The sequence below is a fragment of the Pinus tabuliformis genome, chromosome 5_2 (genome assembly GCF_031772625.1).
Source record: "Pinus tabuliformis cultivar Carrire ecotype Pingquan chromosome 5_2, CPIR1, whole genome shotgun sequence".
Taxonomy (NCBI): domain Eukaryota; kingdom Viridiplantae; phylum Streptophyta; class Pinopsida; order Pinales; family Pinaceae; genus Pinus; species Pinus tabuliformis.
Genome location: NC_142306.1, coordinates 1,108,245,608 through 1,108,260,787, shown reverse-complemented (window position 1 = coordinate 1,108,260,787; position 15,180 = coordinate 1,108,245,608). Strand labels below are relative to the sequence as shown.

At 38.1% G+C, this 15,180-nt stretch overlaps 1 protein-coding gene across 3 annotated transcripts in view; it reads left to right on the top strand.

Moving 5' to 3' along the window:
* LOC149163101 (cinnamoyl-CoA reductase 1-like) overlaps positions 1-13,263 on the top strand; it is a 122,790-nt gene extending 109,527 nt beyond the window's left edge. For 2 of the 3 annotated variants that reach the window (XM_089437530.1, XM_089437529.1), the window contains exon 7: positions 12,789-13,263. In XM_089437530.1, the coding sequence (XP_089293656.1) occupies positions 12,789-12,933 (145 nt within the window). In that variant the 3' untranslated portion in view covers positions 12,934-13,263. Of the gene's footprint in view, positions 1-11,518; positions 11,550-12,788 lie in introns of those variants that run through there. The other variant, XM_089437531.1, reaches the window with a different exon arrangement.
* The last annotated feature ends 1,917 nt before the right edge of the window (positions 13,264-15,180 follow it).

Here is a 15,180-nt window from a genome sequence, read left to right as displayed (position 1 = left end):
GACAATTTAGAAAAGTGTTCATCAACAAAGGGTATATGGGACAAACTTCATGGCCTTCACCCAAAAGGTACATTGACTATGAACACTAGTTAAGAAGATGATGTAAAGCAAGAAGGAAATCCAGAACCTATCATGGAAGCTGAAAATAAGAATGATGACATCAAGGCTAAAGAAGACCTAGAAGATGAAGAAAATGAAAAAGATTTTGAAGAAGATCTCCTCACTAAACTTATCGCTGCCATGGAAGAGATTATCAGTTTGAAAAGGAAAACGAGGAACTTAAGAAGAAAGCGCTAGCTGGTGACCAAGACCAAACAAGGAAGGAAGTTGACCTTGTCAAGCTTCAAGTACAAGAAAGGGATGAAGAGCTTGTCGGGCTTAAGGAGGGATTTCATCAAAACCAAATAAAGCATCATGAAGAAGCCATATCCATGACAAATCAATTGGATAAGGCAAAGAAACGGGAAGATAACTTGTCAAGCCACCTTGAACAAACTTGAAGCACAGGTTGGTCAATACAAGGAAGAAGTCTCCTCCCTTAGATCACAACTAGAAGAAGCAAGGAAACAAGCACAAGGAATTGAGAAGACAATGGAAGCATTAGTAATCATAGAAGCACAGGTTGATAAAGTAGAAAAGGAGAGAAACACCATGATATGCCAACTAAAAGCAAAGGATGAAGAAATATTCAAACTAAAATCCAACCTCAACCTTCTCAAGGCCGAAACATGTAAGGCTACAAAGATCATGGAAGAAATGGAGAGCAACCTAGCTAAGGAAAATGAAGAAATCTTCAAAATGAAATCAGATATCATATCTCTTAAAATAGAAGCAAATGAAGCAACTTGTATCAAGGAAGAGATTGAGAAACAACTTGCTAAGAAGAATAATGACAACGAAAGATTGGAAGAAGAGATTGTCTCCCTCAAGAAAAGGGTAGAAGGGATGGGCAAATTTTTGAAGAGCTCCCAAGCCTTGGACGACATGCCCAGCCATCAAAGATCCCCATTTGATAAATCAGGTCTTGGCTATGAAGGAGAATCCTCAAGCAAGAATGATAATGCTTCAAACAACAAGGATGTGAGAAAGCCAAAAAGAAATATTGATGCTCCCAGTTCCAGCAAAGGCAAAGATAAGAGTCAAGGCAACAATGAAGGAAGTCTCGTTCCAAGAAGAAATTTGGATGATGTCAAGGATGCAAGAAGCAATGATTATAATCAAAGGATCTCAAGGCAGAAAGACTTCAGAAGTACATCAAGGAAACCTCCTTCTCCCAGGTACAAAAGTATATTTCTTGGTTATCACTATTCTTGTACAAACTTTGGACACATGGCAAAAGATTGTAGGGCATATCACAAAGATAGACATTATGGTCCCCGACAATCTCTGAGAAGCAATTTGGAGGGAGAAATCATGAATTCTTATTCATGAACAACATAGAATGCTTCAAGTGTCATAACATTTGTCATATGGCACGTGATTGTAACTTGACTTGGGCTCCTACACAAGCTAGAACCATCCCAGAAAAGAAAGTTACACAAGTATGGAGAAGAAAGCAAATACAATCTGAAAATCTCTTGAACTCTCCAGACAACAACACATGTTGTTTACTTGGTGAAGATATCCTTGATATTCCGAGTGTTTGATGATGGGATTCTGCCAAAAATATACCGTGCATATAGTTAGGGGGAGCTTGTGATTCTTGATCATTATTGCAGAAACTATCTGTGAAAGGGTGCTTATGAAATCCTTGATGAGCTATATTAACAATGATTCTTTGATAGACCATCTCTCAGAAACACTCCATTGAAGAACATGATCTCTTATCTATCTAATGGACTGTTGTTAAAGATGTTTTCCACTTGATCTCTAAGCAAAAATTGGAGCAGCAGAGAAGGCGATCTAATGCTAATAAGGCGAATAACTATGTTGCTGTTATTATAGAAGTCGAATGTTTCGACTCAGGGATTTACCAAAGATGCATATTTTGCACTTCATGCTTACATAGACGCTGATTGGGCAGGTATATTGATGGTCGAAAGAGTACTAGTCGAGGAGCATTTTATTTGGGATCTCGCTTGGTATCATGGTTTAGCAAAAAACAAAGCTTCTTTGCTTTATCTACTACTAAGGCATAATATGTTGTTGTTGCATCATATTGTACTCAACTTCTATGGATGATACAAACATTGCAAGACATTCAAATCACTTGTCATCAACCTATACCTATTTTGTGCGATAATACTAGTGCCATAAGCATTTCGAAAAATCTTGTCATGCACATAAAAAGCAAGCATATTCCAATCAAATATCACTTTCTGAGAGAGAAGGTGCTTGAACAAAAGGTCAAATTGGAATATGTCCCTTCATAGGAACAAGTTGCAGATATATTTACAAAGCCACTTTCATGTGATTTCTTTGAATATCTCAGACATACACTAGGAGTGGTCTCTGCCTCATCACTTCGTTAATTATTCTAACAAATCTTTTATGTTTAGGGGGAGATGGGACTGTAAATTATTACAATTTACTTTCTGTACATGGATCTCATGAAGGACAGTCACGTATATATGCGAGTTTGGTTCTAGACAATAGCGTATGTTTCTCTATGATGAAGAAACAGTGGGATACTCTCAGGGATAGGTTCTGGTTCAAGGGGAGCATTTGCTATATTTCTAGAAGTGCATTGTTGGCATTATGATTTCTTGAGAATTACTTGTTACATAATGATGCTTATGATTGGGGATGCTATTGATGACACATTTGTTGCTGAAGTTTTGGATGATGACTATATGTTGCCTAAGAAGCTAATTATATTATGATGCTTTATGATGATGTCCTTAATTCTCTTATATATTGGTGATACATGATGATGATGTAGGATTCTATATGGTATTTGATGGTTGCTGAAGATTTTCATGGTCTTGCTTTGATCTTGGTCATAGATGTCATTTTTGTCTCTTGATGTAAAGGTCATGTAAAGACCCATGATGTAATCATTGTAGTACTTAGTCATGTTTGGTCTACTGGGGTCAAGTCAATTATGTATGTAATCCCATTATTTTGGGCATTTGTTGTAATGTTGAGTCAAATATGTAACACCACTGTGTTGGGTGATTAATGTAAGCATGAGTCCTTGATGATAGGAAATGTCATATTTGATTGAATCATAGAGTCATGTACTTCCTTGAAGTCAGCATATGCTCAGGGGGAGTATGGTCAATGTTCATATTCAACAGATCAGACCTACAATGAGAAGTCTTCATTCAACATTGATCAACCCTTTGCCCTTGATGTCAAAGGGGGAAAGTAGCTTGGTGTTTGGAAAAGAATGCTTGGAGAGAAGCTTGGTATGTATACAAATGTGTTTATAGGTATCTATAGACAGTGGTGACCAAACACCAAAGTGGTTGCCATCAAGTCCAAAGGGGCAAATTGTTGGCATTATGACTAATGTGTTGTCCTTGATGAAAACCTCCTTGATAATGTCAACATGATGGTTATGCAGATGCTATAGGTGAGATAGACAAAGGGATATCAATTCAGAGACAGAGGAATGATAAAAGTGAAGTTTGGAAAGTATACGTGGGTCCTATGAAAAAAGGCCGCGTACATACGTGGTTATGGTGAAGAAAAGTCGCGTACAGTTTCCACACCATGGGATTGTCAATACCAGGGGTTTTACCATGGTATTGGCCCATGGTAATGAGCGCGACAACAGATATTTGATCCCGTCAAAGAATACCATCGACATTACTAAGGGATTGGCCTAAGGTATTGGCTAAGGCCTAAGCTATATAAGGAGATGGAGATCAAAGTGTTAGGTGTGCAAGTTTTGTGTTTTCTATGAATTATTTGATTTGAAACAAGTTTGCATTGAGGAGCACGGAAAAGACACAAATTTGAAGTATGGTATCATATGTACTTGTTTGATTTGCTTATTAAAAATATCTAACTGTGATAGATTTGTGGTTAATGATACTCTAACATGAATATGAGACAGTAAGGGTTGCGAAGTATATTTTTTGGTTGTAGTGAAAGCAAGACTCAGTGACTTCAGATCTATACGTTGGTTTGCCTCTGAAAGATCGTGTACATACACGGATCGTCTTTTGAATAGTTGCATATATTTTCTGCAGTATGGACAGATTTGTATGCAGGTGTCAAGTATGAAAGGCGTGTACATACGCATGAGTGCTTTATAAGAGTTGGGTACATTTACTAGGGTTTTGCAGTATGAGCTGATGATAATGGTTGATCTGTTCTTTTATGTTCACTGCTATCTATCAATGAAGTCTCTCTTATAATAATCTGTGTTTGATAGTATTGTTTGGGTTGAATTGATTATGAATTAGAAGTTGACTAAGTGATGACACTGTTGTGTGATAATCTGTATTTGGTTCAGTGATTTATGTTGGCTTCAGTATCTGTTTAGGTGATTGATTCAATGGTACAGTGATCAATATTTTGAGATCTGTACGTGGGTATTCTTCAGGAGAAGCACATACATATGCAGGTATGATCAATAAGAGTAGCATATATAATCTGATGCATGCTTGATCAAGGTTTGCAGTGGTAGTGACTGGTTTCTGTGATGGGTAACAATTTTTGACTTGGTAGATTGATGAGGGTTATGCACTGGTATGATTTGTTCTGAATTGATCAAGTTGCATTGGTTACATTAGAAGATTTGATGATCCAATATTTGAGTAGTTGATTTCAGAATTGTTCAGAGTGGATCCAGTTTGAAACATTTTGAAAAGTCATCCACAAAGAGCTGAGGATAGCAGTCTTCACCAATGTTGCACGAAGCGGGAGCGAAGCGGAAGCGCGGAGCGCGGAAGCGTCATTTTCCAAAAATCTAGGAAGCGAAGCGTCCGCGGAAGCGTCTGCTATATATATATATATTTTTTATATTTTTTTGCATTTATACTCAAAACAAACATCCCAAATACCAAATTAATTGTAGAAGACATGAAAACATGCATATTTTTGCATAAATCAAGATAGATATGGCATCCATGATTCCATTGTAGTTACTAGGATGTACAACAATCATCTATATTCTAGCTATTACAAACATACATCAAATTTTTAAGCATATTATAAAACATAAAACATTTAAGCATATTATAAAACATAAAACATAGAGCATATTATGATTTATCTAGCAAGTGAGCAACTGTCAACATTTGTCATGTCCAAAATTCAAATAATAATGTTTACAAAATATGTCACTTGGTCACCGCCAAGCCAAAAAGGTTCAAAATTCAAATTCACAAGTCTACAAGTCTAATGAGTAATCTATGACAAAAAGAAGTAGATTGTGAATATATCTACTAATCTCTCCTCCTTCCACCACGAATAGAACGTGATGGCGGGCCTCCACGTGGTGGCAATGAAGAAGATGGTCCCTGTGTAAGTCGTGGCACTGGAACTGATGAAGAAGAACCCCCTGCTGTTGGTGTTGAACCATGGAACCTAGGAACCAAGGGACCAGATGGGGGTGGGGGTGGTGGCATATCAACACGGTCATCATCATCCTAGAATCGCTCAAAAAATTCATGCAAAAAAAAAAATAACACTAGTTAACAAAAAAATTAAAAACATGAATTAGAGAAATGCTTTATAAGGGAAAATTGGAAAATTCATACCACAATGGACATACCTGGATAAGAGCATCCTCTAATTGCTCTAGTCGCAACACTCCATCCTCCAAATTGGGCTCCTCTGGATTCTTGTCCCAAATCAACAAGTCTTTATTAGACTTTGCATCTTCACAGTAATGGGACAACAATCGCAGTTGTAATGAACATAAACCAAGCTCTCTGCCCGGTCTAAATTCAACCTGTTCCTTTTAACACTGTGGATGAAAGAATAAGAGCTCCAACACCTCTCTGCAGAAGAAGTGTTTACCACCTGTGATAGCACCCGCAATGCCAAACTCTGTAGAAGTGGAGTACCCCCTCCATGCATGTTCCACCACTCAAGAGCAGAAAAAGTCTCTCGATCTTGAATTGCATGCATGCTCCCAAATGGACCAGTGTTGAGCGTATAGTTGCTCACCTGTCTCCGTACCAATGCAGCCTCCTCATCATCAAGGATTAATCTACTCAATGCAGCCATATATTTTTCGTGAACCTCTTTATCTTGGTGTGGTTTTTCCCTGCTTCCCCCCCCAGGTGCTGGTGTTGAAAGCCATGATGGATGATAGTATTTAGGTGTCAAAACATATGCTAATGCATGCAATGGAATATTTAGCATTTCCCATCGGTTTTGCACCTCTTCACGAATATAATTGTACAAGGTGGTATCTCTAGGCTCAACAATGTCTTTAATCTGCCCCAACATGCTATCCATTTGCTCATACACCTCCCCAATTATTGGTCGATCTGAATCTGCAAACTTGATCATGTAATAAATTGGTTTGGTGAATTGCAAAACATATTTAACCTGTGACCAAAAGTAACTGTCAAGAACAGTGTCCTTGACTGCATTAGCACCATCTGTGTCAGTGTTAATTTCATCCCATGTTTCAGCACACACCAGATTAGTTAAAGCTTGTCTCACCCTCACTAGCCGCCTAAAGGTGAGGTAATAACTAGCAAATCTTGTCTTTGCAATTTTAAGCAATTGCAACTTGGAGTAAGTGCCATAGAAGTAGTTTACCCTTGTATGCCCTGTGATGAATTTAATGAGCTGCTTCCCTTTCCTGTAAACCTCAGCAATCCACCCACAATCTTTGTGTTTCACAATATCATGCATCAAAAGGTTCAATGTGTGAACCAGGCACCCAGACCAAAAGATGTGTGGATGAGTACGCTCAATAATTTTTCCTGCTGCCTTACAATTTGCTGCATTATCTGTGATCACTTGAACCACATTATTCGGACCAACATCTTTGATTGATTTCAGTAGGAGATCTGCAATGTTTTGTGCAGTTGCACTGATGGAGGAGGAGTCATGACATGCAATAAATACTGCACCACTAGAAGAAACACCAAGAACATTTATCAAATGTTGGTTTCTAATATTTGTCCACCCCTCTGATACAATGGATACCCCAGAATCCACCCACTCATGTGTAAAACGTGTCAAAGCTCTTTGAACCTTAGCTTTTTCTCTTTCTAATAACACTGTTCTAGCTTTCTCATAGTTGGGGGCCTTGTATCCTTTTGGGGCTTCATTGATGGCCTTTACCATGTCATGCCAATAGGGAGAGCGAAGCACATTGAATGGTACACCGCAAGCACAAAGAAAACGGACTATCTTTCCATCCACATCATCCCTCCCAGCAACATTAAGGAAATCCCCTATTGTTTTTCTACCTCCAGAGGTTGCAGAAGTACCATGAGGAGATGGGCAACTACCAAATTTAGAGGTTGCACTTGATTCAGAATGAGTTTTTTGTTTCTTGTTTTTTTGTTGTGCAGCCATCTCTATTTGGATGTATTTTTTTCTTTGTTCAGTTGAAATGTTTGGGCAAATTTGTACCCCCACAGAACCCTTTTTTTCATCACTGTCCAACACCCCACAAAGATGCCTCCTCAGACGGGTATATGAACCCGTATATGGTTTTCCTCCATGACAACCATGAGGGCACATAAATTTGTAAGATCCACCACCCTTTCCCCCTTCAAGTTTGGTCACATAGTTCCACAAGGGTGTTGATGTACCTTTCCCATCTTGTGCTTCAGTGTCCCCTTCAAGTTCATCCCGTTCCTCTTCAAACCCTTCTCATCATACATTGGGTCACTACTATTAGGACCAAGTTCATCCCCTTCCTCTTCCCCTCTATTCCTCACCCTTGCCATCATTAAAACCAAGAGTGGAATGATACATAGAAGCCAAAAGAACACCATCTTGGAATATGGATATAGGTGGTGGACAACCTGTAAATAAAGGAGCAAGTAGAAACAATGGGAAAGAGTAGGAGAGGGAGGAGAAAAATACAATTTTTTTTTCAAAAAAACAAGGGAGTTTGGGGTTTGAACTTACCTCTTTAGCTCTTGTAGATGAAGTCCTCCAAGCTCTTGCTCCAAGCTCCTCCTCCTTCTCCTAGCTCCTCCTTCTTCACTCCTCCAAGCTCTCCTCTCTTCTCCTCTCCTTTCCTCTCTTCTCTTCTCCTCTCCTCTCTTCTCTTCTCCAACTCTCATAAACTCAAAGTGAGAAAATGAGAAGAGAATGGGGGCTTTATTCTTTTCTAAACTCACCCTAAACTCACCCTAAACCCACCCTAACCTCACCCTAACCCACCCCCTCATGCAAACTCAAGTTAACTTTTAAAAAAAATAAAAAAAAAATCGAGTTACATTGCTGCACCCGCGGACTTTTCCGGAAGCGCGGATCCGGAGCTCGTGAAGCGTGCGCTTCCGGGCCGAAGCGAGGCGCTTCCGGTGGCCCGAAGCGCCCTCCGAAGCACGGATCCGGGCCAACGCTTCCTATATTCCAGAAATCGCATAAAAAAACAGGAATCGCGCTTCATAAATTTTGGAATCGCGCTTCGCCTGGAGGTTCCGGAACGCTTCCGTACGGGACGCGATTCCGGCCTAGGATCCGGGGGGGGGGGGGGCGATTCCTGCAACACTGGTCTTCACAAAGGGGGTTGTAGCCCCCTTCCAGTAGGAGCTGGAAAATGAGAGAAGGTTGTAGCCTTCTGTAGGTTGGATCCTGGGTACTGGTTAAAGTCTGCGCCAGTACAAGATTGTAAAAAGATTATTTTCAATAAAAGAAGACAAAGATGACAACAACGGTGGTTTTTTCCCACATTGGGTTTCCACCTAAAAAATTCTGGTGTTCATATGATTATGTGTGTTTATGTTCTATTGTTGAAGTTTCTAAGTTTACTTAATTAGAAACCCTCCATGCACTTTATCTGATTTATTCTTACCTACTTGTTATTTTCCTTAACAAGTTATTTACAATGTAAATACTGAAAAGAAACACTAGTGCATGCTCAACATATTACAGATCAACAACTAAAAGAAACAGAAACAAACACACCATATGAAACAATTATTTTTGGACTAATGTCCCCGGAAAAACCCAATGTGGGAAAACCGGTGCAACCATCTGAGGGTTTTCCTATTAAGCAATATCAGAGTACAACTTGGGTGCCGAAATTGGCCTACCCAACAGAGAATTTCCTTGGCAGTAATACCTCTCAGTTTCTGACAAATCTCCTGGCTGAAACCTTGGATAATCCTTCCGGTAGCTACTCAACACCAATCTGCCCCAGAAACCCTAGCGTTAGCCTCTCTCTGGATTGTGTCAGCCCCTCTCTGCCTCACGCTGGCCCTGCGTCACCCTGGATGGGTCTGCGTTAGCCCTCTGGCCCTTTGCGTTAGCAACGCTAACCTCTCTGAGGCTCTGCGTAGCTCCTGGCTACCTCTGCGTGGCCCTGGCTGGCTTTGCGTCACTCTCCTTGGCTTCTGCGCTGCTTTCCCGACACTATCTCTGCTTCTCTGTCTCTCTGTACTCAAATGCCCCTCAGCTTCATCTCCCGATCACTAATTCTCTCTCTCTTAGCAAACCCCACTCTAGAGAATAGAATGACTGATCACTCTAGTATATTCTCCAAGTGACCCTCAACTCTCCTCTTATACTTTTCCTGTTGACATATCAACGACCGAGATTAAGTCCCTAATCAATGGCTAAGATTAGATCTGGCTTGATCCATGTCTTTTGGACCATTTTAACACAGTTTCATATTAATACACATTAATATTTTATTTTCCCTAAGTTTAGACTTAGGGACTCCATTAAAAATATTAATTATTTTAATATCTCCTGAACTGTTTAGAATCTGCCCAGACCCTTTCTGGGTATTGGAGATCTCATGTGCCCCAACCTCTCCACCAAATTTCGTGGCTAGAGCACATCCGATGCTACCCCAAATCAACATCTATCTGCTTCTTAATTGCTCATACTTATTGTTTAATTAATGAATAATGGACTAATAATGCACTGATTAATGTTGTACAAATGATCAGATTAGTTATCTAGATATATGCAGGTTTCTGTAGTAACAGTCACGTACATACGCTAGTTTCCTTTACAACAGTCGCATATAATAATCAGAATAAGAAATTGAAATTGAAAGTGTGTAAAACACTGATTCACCCCCCCTCTTAGTGTTTTTCCTAACAGGTTAGAGGGCAAAGCCATTGCTCGCTGGAATGGTCTCGACGAGCACTACAAGATGGTGTAATCCGTTCTTGTGTTTGCCTTGACACAACCACCAAAATCTTGATTTACTTCTGGGGCTGTTTATGGCCCTTTGACATGAATGACAACTTTCTACCAACACATGTCATCTCATATCCATGATCAATGCTGATATACTCAAGAGAGAGAGGAATAATGCTGTTCTTGACAATTATTTCCTTCCTTGTGCAACTTCAGCTTTGCCTTTGCCTCTGACTTCCACCTTTGATGTGCATCTGCATTTTGGCATTTCCTATGATTATTGAAACCTTGATATTTTGGTAAAAATGTTGGATATAGTGATATAATTAGGCTTTGGTTGGCAGTCAAGCTCAAGACTCAATAACCAGTGTCACTGAGCATTATGTTCTTTTGGCAACCATACACATCCTCCTTAGGCTAATGATAAATTGTTCGTCTAACAGTGTGTTTTGGAGTTTCACTTGACAGAAAGTGACTCTGTAGTTGCATTATCAGAAGACATTCAAAGTTGTTTAGTAGTTGGGGAAAGAAGTAACCCCATCATGTACTGCAAGATCATATCTGCTTATTACATTCGTGTCTAGTATCGGGAGATTTTATCCAACTTAAAAAAGACATGGGATTGGCCTAATCTGAACGAATAAATGTTTACCATTTAGGATTTTTCTCGAGAGATAATTCTGATTGGGTTGCTTTGAAATATTGGAAAACCCTTTCTACATTGGACCAACTTGAAATATCATTAGCAAATTACATGTTGGAGAAATTCTACATTGTTGCATGTTATTCTTTCAACGAGTAATTGTATATGAAGCAGTGTTGTGAAAAGCGCGATTAAATCGCGCTTTTTTCCCCACGCCGATTTAATTGCGCTTTTTACACGAAAAAATCGGCTATTTTTTTGCTGATTTTTTTTTCGAAAAAACACGCTTTTTTAAAAAAAGCGTGTTTTTTTCGAAAAAAGCAAGATTTTTTCCGAAAAAAGCGCAGGGTTGCCAGGACAGCACGATTTTATAAATTTTTTTTTGGTTTTTCATTTGGTCATTTGGGTTTTTTCACGCAATTTTTTTTGAAAGAAACAAATAATTTTTGAGTGGGACAGCTTAATGATCAAGTCTAGGCCCTAGTATGGATATGCTATTCATGGTAATGTTAAATTTTTAAATTAAAAGGATGAAAATTAATCCTTTTACTTAAATTTTTAACATTACCATGAAATGACTCAGGATGTTTGAGAGTGGTTCCAGCGTCATTGGATTTCATATGGAGAAAGTAGAATTTTAGATTTCATTTAAAATCCAGCAGACTTATCAGTATTTCAGGATTTCAGGATTGGGAGATTGTAATGTTTCTAGGTGACACCACCTGCTCGGGCTACCCCTGCCACCAGTAGAGGACGTGGTCTACCTCCTATAGCTCCTACTTCTAGTTCTTCAGCTTCTAGAGCACATCAGACTCCACTGCCATCTCCACCAGCACAGGCACCAGCGTTTACATCTAGAGGGAAAGGGAAAGCTGTGGCATTTTCTCGCAAGAGGGGCAGAGGAAATCAATAGGATTAGACCTCATTTTATTGTATATGACATTATGACATGATGAGATACATCATCATATTTTTTGTTGATATTTTGAGGCTGAGTTAGGACTCAGGAGTCAGGACTTACTATTCAGGACATGATTCAATGTTATGTGTGATTTTAGCGCTAGAAATGATATTAAACATCTTATATATTAGTTTTTTTATCATATTTATGTGTCAATGTATTTATTTTATGTTGTAGATGGTTTAGATATTAAAAAAATTGAAAAAAATGAAAAAAAATGAATATTTTTGTACCAAATGATTTTTTCCCGCTTTTTTCCGCTTTTTTCCCGATTTTTTCCGATTTTTTCCGATTCATTCCCCGCGCTGATTTAATCCCGCTCGCGCTTTTCACAACATTGATATGAAGTATTTGTCTGATGGTTATTGGAATTCAGTTATCTGGAGTTTTTTTAGTTCTTTGGTTTTTTACAACCAGCATAGTTCCATCTTAATTCTGGAACTCTTAAGCACCGATAGGGATGAAAAAGAAATTGAGCTGTAAGTTGCTCAGTGCTTAAAAGATTTTGACTTAAGATGGATCTGTGCTAGTTTGTGTGTAAATAAATTAATGCTTTGCTATTATTTTTTGAAATTTTCTTTTTGTAAATATGGATTTTCTTCTTCTTATTATTTTTAATTTTTTACTATAATGATTACACATCTCAGACATGCTTCTGGGATGTTGCTTTTTCATTTTTTTCTAAGTATTATATTGGGCCCATTTTTTCCATATGACATGTCAGCATTAGGCATGGATGTTACACATATCCCTCAAAAGTGGTCTGTATAATGCAGCTCGTTTCTCTTGGTGAAATGACAGTCTTAATAAACGTGCTCTTTGAATTGTACTTGGAATGCGTAAACTTGACTTATCCTTGTTTACTGTCGAGTGTCTGATTGAAGAGGAAAAAAGCAATGTGAAAAATACGGAAACAATGAGTGACTGATCATTGAAATGAAGAGATTGCTATGGTTAACCACGTAAGCATGCTCACCTCAGTCGATTTATTTGCAGGTTCACTGAAGTGACACAACCTGGTTTGTTACGTGTTCAGAGTCCTCCAAAGAAACTTGTTGACCTGGGCCTCGTTTTTACACCCATGGAGCAAGTAATTAAAGACTCAGTTTCTAGTTTAAAAGAAAAAGGCTTTTTGAATTGAATAATGACCATCTTTGTATGATCAGATCTTATTACAGTGGAAACGAAGACCATAGGACTTCCTAACCATCTGGAAAAGGAAATATTTCTGAATTAGTTGATGTGGACCTGCTGAATGACGTTCCCCATTTTCTATTCTATATACCCACTTGTGCAAAGTAGATACCATCCTGTTCCAGTGAATTGAAGTACATTTTCAAAATGCGCTACTATGATATTTTATAGGATGTCTGAGTGTAAAATAATGGTACTGGTTATTGCAAACAATCTGATGTTTGGATGTATGGAACTATAAATAGATGTTATTTTCTGATCAAGAAGGCTTTCCTTACCAACTGATTTCATCTTCAGAAACTAAAAGCTCTTGGACTTGTGTAGATGGGGCTTGGTCATTGTAGTTTAAATGCATTATGTAGTGGCACAAAGTTGTTAAGATGTTACTAGAATATGGATAGTGATATGGACTTGGAATTTGGGGATGTAAGTTTTGTAGGGGTATGCGTGGATGTCAATTTTTTAGAAAGTTTAGGATAAGATGCAGCTCAAAATGACATAGGGAAAACACAAACAAATATATATATTTTTTTGAATAAGGTGTCATTCCAAAATCAGATTTCATTTTAGTTTTAGAAATAACCCTACATAACCTTAAAGATTGGATTTTTATTCAGGTTTTTATGCAGGTATTTTATGTATTTTTGAATATTGGATTTTTATTCAGGTTTTTATGCAGGTATTTTATGTATTTTTGAATATTATCAGATACAAATTTTGAAATGATTTTCTAAACAATAGAGGAGTAAATAAACAATAGATGTAATAGAGGAATAAGTAAACAATAGATGTAAAGGGTTAGTATTTAGATTGGATTCAATAAATACTATACACTTATTTTAACAATTAATCACTGGATAGAAGGGTTTTCTTGGCCTATAAGCCAGGGGTTTCATACATCATTTTGGCCTCTGGTTAGATTATGACTTTAAATTAGATTATAATTATATTATTATTTGTTATTCTACAACTAACTTTTGGGTTTCAACATCTTTATTCACTATGAGGAGGTCATTATGGTGGTTGGGGATTTGCCATAGATTTCATATATTTGTCCTTGCCATATAAATTTCGTGAATTATTTCTATAGATTGGTGATATAGGTACTTGTTACCCACCCAAGTGGTTAACCCCTAGGAGAAAAACTTTCCCCTTTTTGTTCAGCTTGCCAACCAGTAGACCTATGATGATCCACATATAGCTAGCCTCAAGGCCTCCCATCCATGCTCTAATTAGTTTTTTATTTCATCTAGCTTACTCATCAGATGAAAGTTAGTCATCTTTTATAAGGTACATTAACTATTTTTGTATTCAAGTGCTTTCATTTAATGTTTTAGGGAATTCTAGATGGATCATAGGTTGAATTTGATGATAGACTGCTTTTGGTTGTATTATTGTTCCTATGCTTCACCTTGGTGGTTATCCCTTGTCTCTAGTCTACTGTGACCTTCCTTGGAGTATTTATGTTTACTATTCAAGAGGGGCACTAGTAGAAGGCAATGATTGATGTTATATGTACATGGTAATCCATACTTAAAACTCTCCATCTCTTCCTTATATCCATGTCCCATTTGTTGGAAAATACAATATGGCAGCTTCTTACTTTAGATTTCCTTAACCTTAATACTTGATTGTGAACTTTATTTATCTTCTTGTGTTTCTTTATTAGATCTTTTTCATCAAACAAATATCAAGAGCGTAAATAGTAAAGACAATGGACACAAATATTAGGCTCCAAGCTAGGGCAAAACCTGAAAAACTCTTCTCTTCTTATAGAATTTGCTTCAAATGAGACAACCAAGACCCAAACCCAAGCCTCCTCCAAGTACCAAGTCAACCCTCCAAGATGACCTTCTAATTAAGTCAAAGTCAAATCAAAAGAACTAGAGACAAACCCTTCCAATACTGCATCAAACTCAGACTTTTGGCCTCCCAGCTACAAAATTTCAGACTTGCAACTACACAACTTCAGAATTTCGGCCCTTGCAACTTCGACCCTTGCAATTGCACTGCTACTCCGCATGTGTGAGGGAGAACTAGGGCAAAACTTCGATTTTTCCTTCTTTCAACTATTGCTTTCTTCTTGATTTTCTTGTCCTTCTTCCTCAACTTCGCACTTTAGATTGAACTCTTCTATTGCAAATCAAATGAGTGAGTGAATGAGGTTGAACTCCTTCTATTTATACCTTTCTGT